The sequence below is a fragment of the Empidonax traillii genome, unplaced genomic scaffold, assembly GCF_003031625.1.
Source record: "Empidonax traillii isolate 1590-97213 ecotype Southwest subspecies unplaced genomic scaffold, ASM303162v1 scaffold270:size1067046, whole genome shotgun sequence".
Lineage (NCBI taxonomy): Eukaryota > Metazoa > Chordata > Aves > Passeriformes > Tyrannidae > Empidonax > Empidonax traillii.
Window position 1 is genome coordinate 112,775 of NW_020955463.1, and position 16,136 is coordinate 128,910.

General features: G+C 39.0%; 1 protein-coding gene across 1 annotated transcript; it reads right to left on the bottom strand.

The window, feature by feature from the left end:
- Positions 1–1,831: 1,831 nt before the first annotated feature.
- Positions 1,832–16,126, bottom strand: MTPAP (mitochondrial poly(A) polymerase). The gene is made up of 9 exons (XM_027889712.1): positions 16,018–16,126; positions 13,608–13,780; positions 12,826–13,059; positions 12,271–12,495; positions 8,372–8,583; positions 6,451–6,677; positions 5,148–5,240; positions 4,978–5,051; positions 1,832–3,239 (listed from the first exon to the last, which is right to left on the bottom strand). Exons 1-9 carry the CDS (start codon positions 16,124–16,126, stop codon positions 2,901–2,903), a joined length of 1,686 nt encoding a protein of 561 aa, XP_027745513.1. The 3' UTR covers positions 1,832–2,900.
- Between the last annotated feature and the right edge of the window lie 10 nt (positions 16,127–16,136).

A 16,136-nucleotide genomic window follows, 5' to 3' on the forward strand; every position in this document is an offset into this window, starting at 1 on the left:
TGTTCCTTACATGTGACCTCCCTAACAGCCCCACCATCCAATACAGCATATCAGCACCAAATTTGAGAAGTGAGTAAAACTTACTGCCTCATTCTCACAGAGACATTGCTTACATGCTTTTGGACCATAAGAACAAGCTCTCAAATGCAGACCATAACCACAGTCCTTTCTTGACAAATATCCCATCCTTGTTTTCACTGACGGAACCATATTGATTTTTTCTATCTACCCTCAAGACTGCTGCCCTTAGGAAATTATATTCACACCATCTCTCTTGATCTGATAAATACATTCCCTGAAATCTTTGTTCTCTTGTCTGGTTCTCTTCACACAGGTGGCTTCAGTTGCTCCAGTATCACTCAGCTCTTCTCCCAGACACAGCTCATGTTTTAGGGAAGCTCATGGTCAGCCCTCCATCTCCCGTCTCCTCTACGAAAGCTGCCCACTGGGCTTATTGACATCATCAATGAGAGCTGATCCTTAAAGCCTCTAGGTTTCAGTCAGCAGTTCCCTGGTCTTCAGCCCCCTGGACTTGCAGACATCTGAAAAAAAATCACCTGTGCATTCCATTGCTACAACACTGCTTTTGGCTTCCTTCTCCTCTTTTCAGAAATTGGCCTGCAGCCCTGACAAGGGTTCAGAACCATTCCCAGAAGGGACAGACAGTCTAAACAGAAAAGTGATGCTGAAAGGCACTGCATATACAGTAATGGTGTTCTGCCCTGCCTTTTAAGGAATACTAAGCAGCTTGAACATCTATAACCATTTACAAATGAAGCTTGTGCTTCAGCATGGCTCAACCATATAACCAGAATATAAAACTTAACATTATTTGTCTACAAGTGTCCTGTATCTTCATGCCAAAATTCATATAAAATCTTTCCTACCTACGTCAGTGGATCACTGTGAATATAATGTACGTGGGTAGTCACTGCCACAGTTCTGTTGCATGCTTCTCTCCCTGGTAACCCATTTTCTTATTATCTCACCCTCATCCATTTGGTTTATCTAGAGAAAAGAAAACTCATAACTACTCAAGTACTGCCCTAATCTTCAAAGTCTGTTGCTGGGTAAACAGCAGAAAATGTACCTCCAGGTCCTGTAGAGATTAAGGCCGCAACAGGTGCCTTACAGCATTGTGCCAAACTTGTTATCAAAGGCTTTGGGTTAGCATCAACAAAAGGTTACAATACACTTCATATCAGCCTCCAAAAAGAAGTTCTAGTATCAGGATTTAGGAAGAAAACTAAGTTTCAAATTCAAGGTTCAATCTTGAAGTTAACATGGGAATAGATTTCAGCAATTGAGATAATGACTATGTGAGTCATTATTCAAGAAAACATCTATTAATCAGAAACTAGATATATTTGAGTATTATTTTAAACTCTGCATACACTAACATGGAATTGATCTGAAGGTCTAACCCCTTAGTCTGTCAGCTGCGGGAAAATACTTTTCCTTGTCCGGTTTTTACTGGTACTTTGGAAGTATGCATTACTGCCTATAGTATTTCCAACAAATAACACATGAGGGAAAAGACTTCAGACTACATAATTAGGAGAAAAGTCTACACAAAATCACACACCACTGCAACATGAAAGAATCTAAAAATACTGAGATTGAAGCAGTAATCCTAAAGACTGATGTTGTAGCTGTATGATGATCTGAATCCAATAATTTCGTTTACAGAATTTCTGTTAAGAATAAAAGATAATGGTCTGTGGAGTTGTCATTTAGTTTTAACGCATGAGTGGCTCTCCAACTGGGCAGGTGAAATACTCAAAAATGTACTTGCAAAGTCTGATGCTTGCCTTCTTTCATTTCCCTTTTCGATTTCTTTCCTTTCTTCCCTTCCCTCTTCCCCTTTCCTCTGAAAACACTCCTTTTTGTGGCAGATGGCTAGAGGCAGAGCACTCAGTGTTTAAAGTCAGTGTAAAGCATTGACTCTGCTGGCCCAACTGATCAGGAAGGGAGACAGTCACCGTTCTGCTGACTATGCGAAAACCAAGGCAAGAATGGAAACAGGACTCCAGCACGAAACATTATTCTCTATGGATCTCTGCATGGGACAGATCCCTCTGCAGGAAGGCTTTGGTGTCACCTAGAAGGCAGCAACTCTGAAGAGAGTGATGAAGCAAGAAGGGCATACAAGAGCCCCTGCCTGAACCTGAAATACAGGTTTAAAATGAAGCTGAAGGCAAAATGAGAAACATTATACAAGTGTGGGTGGGGACCAGTCGTATGGAGAACTGACTAAAGAATTTGAAATCAGGTGGTAAACACAAGAGCAAACCCACTTTTCCAACACTAAACAGTTGCACTACCCTTGGAGAGCAATGCTTTAGGAAACTGCAAACCCTACTAATCTAATTCCATTCTCTTTATTTTGTCTTGGCACTATCGACATGAATGGAAAACAATTGCAAAAATAGATGCATGCACTTCGGTTTTACTGGCTTCCAGTACATGACTGGATTGGAAGCAATGGTTCCAACACATTCATCTTCTTTCAAACTGTGGTTTCACTGAAAGGTGGCTGTTTCTGGAGCTTTTATTTAGCATATCATTTGTATGTTAGCCAAGAGAATTCCCAAAGGCTCTTTCCCATGGTGCCCCTGTCAGTCTTTTTTTTAAAAGAGTGCTCAACAGGAGGCTATTTCCAAAATGTACCTGTAAAACTTGTATTTGAATATTCTTCATTCATAAAGCAGATGGAAAAGAGCAAGGAGCAGAAAAATGTACAGAAAGGAGACCTGTACAAATAGAATCACAATGAAAAACAGAAATAATTTGACTCTCTATTCCCCATAACAGAAATATTAAAAGTTATGTTCTTTGGACTGCGTGTTACATACAGTTCCTAAAACAGAATATTAGCTACTGTGTTTCTGTGCTGGAAGTCATTTTCCCACTGCTTTTTGTTGGCTGTTCGCATTATTCAACTTTAAAGAGTCCAAGAGGCTTCTGATTGTTTCACTTCCTATTCCTTTCATCCTATTCTTCATCTTGCTGGAACTACTTTTTCCAAATGGTATCAGCAGTGCTGCCAGTCCCCAAGGTTCTTTATTGATTATTTTCTGAGTTTTATCTTCCTTCTGTAAAATCCAGGCACTTTCTCTGGCCATAGCTATGAATTTCTCCAGCTGTGGCTGATTAACATTCTTGCTGATATTAAGGTCTTGTTCAAAGGGATTCCAGATATAAAGAGGAGATGACTCAGGTTTATTTACTTCCTTTCCCTGCAGACAGTGTAAAGAAAAAGCACAAGTTGCATATATGTACTACAGGTTGAGCAAATAACAAATCACTTGACTTATTACATGAGCATTAAGAGTAAAAATGTTTTGACTTACTAGAGAACTTTTTACAAAACACCCAGTTGTTATTAATCAAGTTAATTTTCCTGTCAACCTGACTGACTGTACGATTCCTGTTCTCTGAATCCTCTTAGTGGTGGTTTTCTTTACCACATTAAGCTTAGATTTCCTTCAAGGCAAAGAACACACAACTACAGCTTAACCTGTCTTTTTGGCCATTCCCCCATTTGCTTTTCAACAAACCTCAGACCTCACCCATTGCAACCCCCTTCTCCTACCTCTGTTTGTGTATGGGCAGCATGAGTGTGTCATATTAACCTGTGTAGCCCAGTTTGATAAACTATTGCAAGCACTTGAACTGTTCAAACCATTCATCCCACAGTGCTCAGAGAGCTCGCAGAGCTGGTGTAACTAAACAAGATTACTGCCTTGGCTGAAATCCCTCCCAGCGTGGTCTGTCTTTTTTTAAGCACAGAGCTATTCAGGTCATGGTCCACTTTTGGGCACTTGGTATTGTACAACACACGTAGTTGACAACGGTGTAGGTTTGCTAATTTAAATGCACTTCCATCTCAGTGCTTATCAGTGCTACTTAGCTGACCTGTTCTGTATTCCAGAACCTCTTCAAGCCTTCTATCACAAGCTCTAGCAGGAACCCACCAGCTACTGCTGCTCCAGGAGGTGTCTACGTACGTGTTACGTACTCTTGCCCCAGGACCAAGAGGACAGACTAGTTAAACAGAAAAACATCAGCAGCACAGACATCTCCCCTGACTAGCAGGCTCCAAACTCATGGTTTTGCTTGTCTTTTTATAGCTTAGTGGCAAACAGAAGTTCTCCACCTTAATGATCCACCTTAGGATCAATCTGCAGCAGCAAAAAGAGCTCTTGTGTCACTGATCCACAGTGTCCAAACAGGAAACAGGACACAAAGGGGTGTCCACACAGCAACATGGCACTGGAACCCCCACCCTGTCAGCAGCCCAGCAGAACCAGGTCAGGTGCGAGTTAGGGTACTTATATTTTCATATATTTCTATTATACTTGCATGTACACACACAGATCAATAAACAGGATGACAAACATATAAAGCAAACTGAAGTGAGAGCACAGAATAATCACGTTATTCCCAGTTTACTGAGTTGTTACTGTGGGCTGATACAAAACTGCAGTGGAAAACTCAAGTGCCAAAAGCAAACTCGGAACTCATCTGTAAATTTTAACGCAGACTCTCACTGAGTCTGAACTCCCAGTTTTAAGTTCGAAGCCTGTTGGTGTACAGGGTTTGTCACAGACTTCTGCTATAACATACATCATGACATTTTAAAAGTTTTCCTGTCACAGAAGCAAAATAGCTTTGACTTTTTAAAACCGCCACTTTCACTGCATGGCTTTCAAGTAAAATCATACAGGTTTTACATGATTTTGTGCTTTCCAACATATCCAGGTAATGACACTGTAAATGTTCTTGATTATACTGTAAGATATTAGGCTCTGAGAGGAAAACACTCTTCCTTCACAGAAAGAACTCAGTTTCTGGATAAATGTACTTTTCATATACAACTAAAAATGACATAAATTGTTGCTTAGCATATGTAGTTTATCAAGTGGCAGATAGAGAGATTCAGTTGATAACGATGAGCAATTAAAATTCATTTACCTTTCGAAGATTTATGGAATTCCTTCTGAAATCAAAGTTTCCAAAATATTCAAAAAATTCACCCAACAATACATCTAAGGGAAAGAAAAACAAGGGCCATGAGTAACATTAAGGAAAAGTTAATTTTCAATACGCTCCTTAAAAAGAAAAATTAATGGAGATTTACCTACCAAGTGTTTCTGTATTTTTTGTAGGTTTAATCTTCCTTAAATCACTAACAAATGAGCAATCATATCCTCCAATTATATGCTTGTCTTTTGCATCTGAAAAAAAAATATGGGCATATTTTGAAACAATAAACAATAAAATGCCATTGTATTTAATGAAATTGAGATAACAGACATGACAGAAATCAATGAATGCTACCATATTACAAAAATTAGGAGTTCACAAGTGAACTTTTAGGTTAAAGATTCAACTTAAAGTGGTAAAAACTTAAAAGAAAAAAGTCTACAAACACGCAAAGGAAAAGAATCATGAGCAAATGGCATATTTTCAAAAGCCTATAGGAATAAGGTATATGACATCCTTTTACCTCTGAAATTACTTCTTTTAAGTAACAAACCTGGTATCTCTGCATACAGGGCTGTATTATACACTAAACAGCACAACTCTCTGAGGTTAATATCTCTATGAGAGTTGCAAAAAAATCAGATCCAGAGCATCCACTGTTTTTTTCTGAAAAACTTCAGAGAATTAGGAATATTGTAAAATCTCAGAAGAGGTGTTTTATGTATAAAAAAATTCTACAGAATTCTGATGCAAATGTTTAAAATTATTTTAAAGCAACTGAACACAGACCTTTTTCTCCACTGAAAGCACTCAAACCTTCCAAGGAAGCATGTCAGTAAGCAGAAGGCATGAGTGAAGAATTAAGAACGTGAGGTGTCATTCTCTGTGCTTTCATAAGATTCTCTGAAGATAATCAACCCTGAAAGCTGTGTATGAAACAGCCAGAACAGCTTGTTTGCGAAGATACAAGAATTATTTGCAGATGGCCTGAACAATCTCAAGGATATTACAAATTGTGAGACGAAGATACAGCCTTTCTTTTAAACATTTGGTATCTATAAAACAATACACATCATATCAATCTGCACAAAATCCTTAACTGCAGAGACATTTGATACCCTACAAGTCTTCTAAAAAATAAAATACAAAATAAACAAAAAATTCAGCATAGGAGCACTGAACAAATAAATTACTTTTAATTGTCTAAGGCACAGAGTAAGTCTAACCCTTCTAAATAGAATTTACTATTGTACTGAAAATGGATTTATTTTACATTTAAGAATGCATTATTTTCACAAAAATACAAGTAAAATTTGTGTATTCCCTCAAACTTAAGGCACACATAATATCCATTAGTATTTGAGAGCATAAAGAGATAGCTTGGGTTTATTTATCACTTTAGAAGAAACAAATACGAAATAAACAATAAAGTGCAATAAACACAGAAACAGCCATCCTTACCTGCCAGTTCCTTAAGTTGGTCTAGCGTTGGAATGATAGGTGGTGATCTCTTTTGCAGAAAAAACATGACCATCATGGTCAGAGAGAAGTTGGTAATCCAGGTACCAGGAGCACTGTTTGTAAGTCCATGAACACGGGCCCAACACCGTATAGTGAACACCAGCGCTCGTACTCGGGAATCCAGACAGCCATAGATATACAGGAGTTCTGAACTTCTGATAGCAATGCTGAAGAAGAAATGAAAGGTAAAAGACATGTAAATGATGAGAGAATTGTGAAGTATCAGATGCAATGTTTGTTTTTAATTATAAGAGGGCATGCAAAAAGAAAAAAAGAAGTAATGTTTATGCATTTTAGAAAATAGAAAAAGAATCATAGAATTGTAGAATGGTTTGGGCTGGAATGCTTGAAATTGTACAAGATGAAATACATGTACTTTTCCACAGTAAGAAAAATACGGTTTTGGGTAAATAATAATACTGCATTTGCACTGTTTCCCGTTTCCTTGTTCCACATCACAGTGGGAGAAAAAAAAAAAAAAGAAAAACAAAAAACCACCATCAAGTACTCAGGAGTCAAACTATGAAGAATCGAGGCGAAAAAACATAATTTAGCCACAGTTGCCTTCAAGGTACATTAGACAATATATCTATCCTAACATAAAATAAAATCCTTCTTTTACAACTTTCATCTAAAGAGTAATAAAATGCTGCACTGAAAAATACACTAAGTGCAGAGACACAATGAATCTGCACACCAAGTCAATTTTGTAATTTTCAAATGATTACTTGTTTTTTTTCAGCAGGACCAAACGGTAATCTGGAAGGATAAAGGTTTTCAGATGGGTCAGGTTTTGATCTGCTTCATCACATTGTTATATAAACATTTATGCAGTGTACAAATGGAAGGGCAAGAAAAAGTAGAAAAAAAATGGAAGAACAGTGTGAGAATAAAACTTATTTTGGTTCAGTTGTAGCCTGAAATGCTCGCTGAACTATAGTTGCAGGAGATTTTACTCAAAAACTTGCACTAAATTCTTCTAAAAATTCAGCATGGCCTTTTGGAGATGTTTACTAGGTCAAAATTTTGTAACACTAGGACTTCTGAAATTTCAACCATGAGGTGTCTTATGGTGTCCACAGAGGTTTGTTATTACTCCAAATGACAAGAAGACAAGATGCACAGTCCCGACCAGTCAAACCGTTCAACAGTGAATTACAAGGATGCTTGCACAGAACTGCATCCCAACTTTCACTGCGGTTGCATATAGAAAAGTTATTTTATTGCAAGACATTTGTTCAATCTTGCCTTAATAACCCCTGCATATTCTGAAACAGAACTTTGGGTAGTTCAGGACAGTTTCCGTGCTCTGCCGTCACCGAAGAGGCGCGGAGGGAGAGGAGCCGGGAGCGGCATTCCCAGGCAGCCCGCGCCCCCTGGCGGCACCGCAGGAAGACCACAGACTTCCCTTCCAGGGATCTTCCCGGAAAACAGATGTACGCGGGCCCTTAGGAAGAAGGAAAGGGCACCAAAATAACTAGAAGCCAAATCACTAAAAATTAACATTCTAGAGCTGTTTAATCTGAAAATCAATCAAGGAGAGCTGTGCATACGCCCATATACATGAAGGGTACTGAAGCTAATGAACACTGACTGCCTTCTTTCAATTCTTCATAAGCCAACCTTATTGTATAGACCGGTTTTCAAGTCTTCAGTTTCAGCTAGAAAGTATTTCCTATGCTCGAGAAAGATAACTCAACCACAGCAAAACCTGAGATCTAGGAGTTGAAAAATACCCTATTTAGTTTCAGAGCCAACATTCACATTTGTTAAGAGCACTCTCAAACAGTTGTCATTACAGGTTTTCAGAACATTTGAAGTATTTGGAGTTATTTCTAAACTTTTTAAAACCAGGCCTCACCTGTTGCTCACTGACAGATCACACTGGAATCCTGTCGGTTGATGGGAAAACTTCACCAGAGGGCAGCGAGCATTGAGTATCTTCTGTACACTCACACATCCAGGACCAAAATTATCAAGGCAATCACCAATCACAGAAAGAATCCTCTGAGTCGCTAATCTTTCAGATGGTAATCTCTTCATCTGGAACTCCATTTCAAAGGGACCTTTTTTCTAACACAGAATTTTAAAAGCAATCTGTTAGCTCTAGAACAAAAGAGACATTTAAAAATACTTCTGAAAGACCACAACAATTTGCAAAGGAGTTGGTATAATTAGAGATTGAAAGACAAGAATTATTCAAAGGAATCCACAGAACTTAAATAGGTAAAAATATATTGCTCTATCTTTTATATCCTTTTTCGGTGATTAAATTCTCCCAGACTAATAGTGATCAACTTACTGTAAAGTTACTTGCTCAGATGAAGGTATAATACTGCTATGTCTCACTATTGGCTAAAACAAGTCATTCTGGAATTCCCAAGAGAGCATATATGCTCCAAATAAAAAAGAGGAGCATACAATTAAAGAGGGGTAAAACATAACCAAACTACCATTAATTTCAAGCCACCAGTAATTCCACTTCAAATCCTCAGAGAACAATGAGTTTTCAGTGAATCAACCAGCAGTGCAGAGGAAAATGTCTTTTTCGTTAAAAACGTAAAAAAAATGTAGCATGCAAATTACTTAATCCTTCAAAATTGAGATAAGCCTCTGTAAGACTTAAAATAATCACTTCACATCATATAGTTTTTCTGACAAAAATATTGTGAAGATATATTCTAACATCAGAAAGTACTTGTCCTGTAGGTCTTTGTAGTTTGATTTGCCATATTTGTAGTTTTTACCTCAATAAAACACCTTCATATTTATGAAATATCTGTTCTCTTCATAGTCTCTCTGTGTTTTTAAGCCTCAGATAATTTTGCTTGCTAATCCAATACTTGACATTGACTTGTCCTCCCCCTTGAGACATGTCATGGGTGAATGCATCCCATGCAAACAGCATTACAGTGACCTAACTCATCAGTTGAGACACAGAGGTTACTTTTCTTGTCACCAGATTAGTGCAAAGAAAACATGCACTCACAGATGGGTGAAACAATTCAGAAGCTATGGACCTTGCAACCTTTCCAACAAACTCACTTGAGGTGCTGAATTTCTGAGTGGCTCTGGCAATCACCAAGGTGACTGTTCTGCTCTCCTCCTGCCAACAGCTCTCCAGTCAGCACGTGTGCCGGAACATGCCAGGACAGAGGTCCCTAATCCCCTCTGGCTGTGTAGCTGCATGCTACCATAGGGCTGGCTCAAAGCGAGAGCCTGTAACTATTCAGCACTGGGGTAGGTAACCCGAAAGAAAATGATGGTGACTCAACTTGGCCGACGTGTAGGTGGGCTGGTGTTTGGATATTTATGTTTGTGACAAAAACCAAAAGGGCCTATCCAGGCAGCAGCTCAATATATTTCAAAAGCTGCAAAAAGGCTTTTTTGTAATGATAAAGTAGATATTCTTAATAATTGATAGAACCTTCATATATAGCTTTGGCGCTAACCAGAGGGTGGATGAAGTATTGATACACTGCCCTAACCCTTTGGTTCTTCCTCTATTCTTGCCACATTGCTCAAAACAGCAAATATAAGTAAACTATTACTTTTGGGTAAATTGATATAGTAACCTAAGCAATAAGTGTAACTGTTTTTAACAAAAACTGCTACAGTAAAAATATCATAGAGCCCTGCTTTAAGTCATTGACCAATCTTCCAAACTGTCCACATTAAAAATGCCATATCTATGGTCAAACACTGTATTAGATAATCCACTCTTGGTAAAGAACATTCCCACTTTTGCCCCTTTTTTGATTTACAATTAGTAATCAGTTTACTGTAAGACTCAAGTAAAGTTATTTCATGTAAATAGATGTGAAATGCCCAATCCTCCTCCATTGTTGGCACTCCCAGAAAGGCATTCATCATCAAATAATTCTAAATTTCACAATAGAACTTCTATTGTCTACAAAGGATAAATATTAAAGAAAACACCTAGTTACCAAACATGCTTTGAAAATAGCATTTTATACTTGAGAGATATCCCTCAAAATTTAAGAGGCAACTTTACTGTTAAAATGTAATGGGTTCCTAGATTTTAACACTTCACACATACATGATGATCCTACTCTTCAGCTGACATAGTAGCTTTCCTTGTGTTTTATCACTGCAGTAATACTAAAAGCTATATACATTTGAAGGGTTATTTCTTTAAAAGTAACATGCATAGTTATACAAATTGTACAGTAAAAACCTGAGTGTATCTTTAATCTTCAAAAGCTTAAGCTCATTGTCTTTTAAGGAAAACAGCTAGTTTTTCCAAATTATCTGTCACCACAAAAATAAAAAGAAAAGTTTTCAAAACATCAAGATCACCTACTTTATCTCCCATTCAGAATCCATGAAGAATCCCAACTTCTCCACTGGACATTTCTGATCCAATTCACTCTTCTTCCTATCCTGATTCTCATCTCTCTCTTTCCTATTTCATTCTCTAATCTGAAAGGATACTTACATCTTCCACAGTCAAAAAGCAGCAGCAAGAGGTAAGATCCTTCCAGAACTTCCTGGTCTCATCCTTTCCCATTCTTTATGCCTACATGCACAAGGTCTGAGATACAACATACTTTCGATAACCATGACAATTTGAAGCTGCCCAAATTACCAAGGAACTAAACTAAACATGTGGATTTGGGTACATAGTGCATATTTCCAAATCACAGTATGGGTAAGGACATGAGTCAGATGAAATTTAGTATGTGCACAGAAAAAGGCACGACTGTTGACTGTGTGTTGCTTACTGCTGATCTTGTAATCCTCAGCTCCTCAAGGTGGTGGTGCAAATTCTGTACATTGGTCAACAAATTCAAGTGACTGTATTTCAACTTCAAGCCCCTACACCTGCTTAGTAATCCCTGCTTGTCTTGATGCTTACTGTTGTATAATCAATGAGGCATTCAAGTAATTAGGAGGTATCTTACAGAAAGCCTGACAACTGAAAGTATCTGATTATTGATCTATCTCAGTTCCTGTTTGGTCCTGGGCCCCAAAACGTCTACAGCTCACATATTCCATCTTATCCTCAAGTTCCTCCACAAGGAAAATCAGGTGCTGTTAACATGGTAATTTTCTCAGGACAGAAAACACAAATATGAACATCTGTGTCACCTGTAACAACTCACCAGTACTATCCCAGGTTCTAAGCTTTCACACCTCCCTGCACTCATTATTGTGTGTGTATATATATATATATATATATATATATATATATATATATATATGTATATGCACCTCTGCACATAATCCAGTAACTATCCTGGAGCATAAAGTCAACTCTTTGAGCTAAGGACAAAGGACAAAGCTAAAGACAACCCTCTCAAAATGCACATGCTCACACATGCACAAACTTATTATGCTTTAGAACATGAAGGACCTTAAAGATCAAAGCTTTAACAGAGTATGGATATGAGACCCAGCAGTTCCAGAGAAGAAAATGCAACAGTAGAATGAGAAGGTCTGACTCTGCTGAATCAATTCTGGAGGATGAGGATTTTTTTCATAGTGAAATTCATCCTAACAGTACAAAGTTTATATAAACACCAAATTTTCTTCCTAATGCAAGAAAGATCTCTTTTATGTCACATCTAGCTTTTGAAAGTCTTCAAGTCCAAGCACTCAAATTAATTTGTTTACAATCTATAGTATGAACTCATGTAAAACCTGAATATAAATAAACTGATTCCTGTCTGTGAAACAGCAAATGAGCTGCTCTGTTGAAGAAATCTGAAAAACTGAAGATGCAAAGCATAATCTTACCATTTTTGTAGGACTCTTTTGTGTATCACGGAAGTCCAGAAACATGTCCACATCGCATCCCAGTTTGCCAAAGGTGTTGACTGAAGAGCCAAACGGTTTTACTGTGCTGTCTGGAAAATATGCACGTGCGAAATCTCGAACCAAAGAACAGGCCAGAAATCGGAGCTTGATATTTTCTTCTGTAAGCTGATACTCATTCAGTAGAATGTACATCTGACTGCTTATCTAGTTCAAAAAATAAACACTGTAAACATCCAATAAGCGGTCTTCTATCTATCAACATATATTTTAATCCACTTAAAATCACTGCAATTAGAAGATTATTTTATAAAATTTCAAACAGGTTTATTTAATACAGAAAAAATTACAGTCACAATTAAAATTACTAATTTAATTTATTTGTTTCAATGTTGGAGAAACAGGTAAAATTCTAATATGGGTTACTTTTTTTTTTACTAGAAATAAATTGCTTTTTAAGTTTAACATGATCACTTGCAAATCTGAAACGAAGATGGTTCATTTTCAACTGCGAGAGATCCAGAAACCTCTACTTACGCTGTCTGCAAGACAAAGCTTTTGAATAAGGTCTGTCACTGGAATGTGACACTGAGGAGAGAGGTGAAGTGGTGTCTCTTCAGCAGGTTGGCTCACTGGGTTTTTCAGTGTGAAAGTAAAAAGTCTCGATTTAAATGGGACAACATGATGCTCTGCAGCATTTGGGATTCCAACAGCATCCTGCAACGAGGCTATACTGCTCTTTTCTGAAAACTCTACTAAAGCATTGATGCCCTAAAACATTAAGAATGGAAATACAGGGTTAGATAAATGCATACAAGTCTTGAACTCATTGTACTGATATTATTCAGACGTTCCTGGCAGTACTGAGACAGTTTAATATGCCAGCCCTGATACAAGGTTCTGTATCTCAACATGTTTTAGACACGTCTACAAGAGGTTAAAAATATTTATGATGTGCCATTCTTGGCAGTAAACACTAAGCATAAAGTTCTGAAATCTATTTATCTTCACAACTGAAATGCTCAAAAACACATAAAAAATAGTTATCTCTATTGTTTGAACAAAGAACAGTGCAACATGAAAGTTTCAAAGATTTACTGCAAAATAGGTTGCTGGCTAGCCTTTAGAGGTGTTGCTTAGCTGACTTCTGAATAAAAATCTGCTGCTGAGCAACTTGTAAACATTAGCACAGATAGAAACTGATGTAATATACTAATTATATATAATTTGCTTAACTTGCATGTATGAGGCCATAACCAAGTGCTGGTATTTCTTTTTATCTGAGTACAAATTTAAGTTCACATTGTTAAATTACTTACACGATTTTCAAAGAAGAAGTGACTTTTAACATTTCCATGACTGGATAAATACTGCAATAATTTTTTTTCGTTAAGTTTTGATGGGCACTTAATTAAAACAGTCCGTTCAGCTTGATCCAGTCGTTCTGTTTGGACCTCAGTGAATGTCTTCTTTCTGGTACTGACTTCAGCATCTGTGAGAAGAAATGAGCATCAAGGTTCTTCTGTATAAACAGAAAGATGTAAAACTGATTTTAGTACACTCAATCTCTTCCTCTGGATTGAACAACCGAACAAATATTTGTCCTGGTTCTCCAAGATAGCGCAAAAGAGAAAACAATGAAGAATTAATAAAATACTGAAATATAAGTGTGTTTCTCTCACAAATGCATAGATTTGTAATAACAAGGAGTTGGAAATGTAGGAAGAAAGCAATACTGACTTCCCTTGATGCCATGGGAAGCTTGATGATACAAGGAGTCTTTGTTCTTTATTTTGCTGTTCACCACCAAAAAACTTAGCACACACACAGGAGTCTGGAACTGTCAGCTATGCTACGAGGCAGACCTTTGGCAAGCTGCACTAAAAAGATAATCTCTCTCTGCTACCACAAAACCAGCACTTTTACCTTCGGAACATTTCAACACTTGCTATTTTTACAACTCAGCACCTTCCTTTACAGTAAACTCCTACTCAAAATTTTCATTTAGTAATACACTTTCATCTACTCCACTACAATAAACCCACAGATCAGTTGTATCTCACCACACTACTGGCAATCTGTACTGTTGCTGACAGCCTACAGAACCCACATGGAATCAAGACATACTGAACATCCAGAAACACAGAAACTTTTTTCCTCACTGCACACAGGCACGGGGGCCATGTTCCAAACCCGAAATTATGATCACTTCCCTGCATAAGTCTCAAACTAATCCACTGACCAAATCATATCAGCACAGCCTGTGAAGCTGCTACCTGTTAATACTGACATTCAGGTTGGGAAGCTGGGGAGCATTTCCCAGCAGCTGCTATCTGCCACAGGAAGATTCAACAGAGAGCTCCTCATTCTGTGTTTTTGATATTGAGGAACACACATGATATAGTGGCCTCATGAAAATCTTAATTATCATGAAATGATACTTTTAGTATTACTTGTATCTATTTTTTTTAAATCTTTTATTTTGTGAATCTACTGAGCTCTCATAGAGGCTAGTAAATGGTCACCAAAGTAGTTTTTCAACAGCTTAGTTTTTTTATAGCATTTTTCATCGGAAGACCAATGAAATGCTTTATGAAGATGGCAAATATCCTCATTTCCATAGGCGCAGAGAAGGGTGAAGAGACCAAGATGCAGAAAGCACAAGTCCCATGGATGAGCTGCATGATCAGGAGGTGAAACTAGATCTTCTCACTCTCACAGTTACATTAGGCCAGAATGGCTGTGATTCTTGCCTGATTTACTGCCTTGTACGTGTTTAGTTACTACACCAGATGTGCTCTGACATCTTCTGGCTCTGTCCTTTGCACAGTCTGCGCATGGCACAGATTCACATGTTCACATTCAAATGGTGGTTGTGAGCATTTCAAATGCACGACAGCCAGTCCACTTTGCTTTCTTCCCCCGTTCCACAAAATATTTCCAGTTAGTACCAGAGTTTTACAGTTGTTTTAAAGATGCATTCACCAGCACTGCTACTAAAAGAAACAGCCCCATCCTCCACATGTTGCTCTCTGCATGCTGATGTTAATGCAAACATTTACACAGTCATGCAGCAAAACAGGTGAGACTAATGATCACAGTTATGCAGCAAAACAAGAATGATTAACTGTAACCTGGAATCGTTTCTTAATCCGCTTTGCTGCACATCTGCCAGTATAAGGATATGAACAGCAAAGACTTGCTGGCTTTGAGAAGCTGTGATAATACTACCTGATCGTACCCTCCCTTCAAGAAACGCTTGCTGCCTCACGTTTTCAAGCTGTGAAACACGAACACAAGCACAGGCCTCAGGCTCACACCCGCATGAACAGCTACAGCACAGCAGCGATGGGCACTCCTCACCGGTTCTTGACTTGCACTAAACACACAGCCCCAGTCACGCCTTTCTTATCTCTGAGGGGTCTCCCAGGACACCCCCTGTTACCTGATTTACCCCCAGCTGAGGCAAACCAAGCCCCGGGCACCAACAGCGGACTCTGTCCCTCGGGCTGCACCGGGAAAGGTACAGCCCGGCCGGGCTGCCCGGGCCCTACGAGCTCCTCCCGCCCGGGACACCGGCAGGGTCCCAGGCCGAGCGGGACAGGCGGGACATCGGGGACATGTGGGACACGCGGGACAGGCGGCCACTCCCGTCCCCACGCGCCCCGGCAGCGCCCGCCGTGCTGCCCGGCCCCACACGACCCCGAGGCCGCGGCGGGCCCTCCGTACCTTCCGCCGGTTCCTGGGCGGCGGGCTGGGCGGCGGGGCCGAGCCGGGCGTGCCCGCGGCCGCCGGGCCCGGGAAGGCGCAGGCGGCGCCGCAGCAGCCACAGCGCCATGGCCCGCACG

Coding starts and splice junctions, on each gene's coding strand:
- MTPAP (XM_027889712.1), bottom strand. CDS start 16,126: ATGGCGCTGTGGCTGCTGCGGCGCCGCCTGCGCCTTCCCGGGCCCGGC. Junction 13,060..13,607: donor ACTTCTTCTTTGAAAATCGT/GTAAGTAATTTA, acceptor TTAATGTTTTAG/GGCATCAATGCTTTAGTAGA. Junction 3,240..4,977: donor ATTCCATAAATCTTCGAAAG/GTAAATGAATTT, acceptor CACTGTCTGCAG/GGAAAGGAAGTAAATAAACC.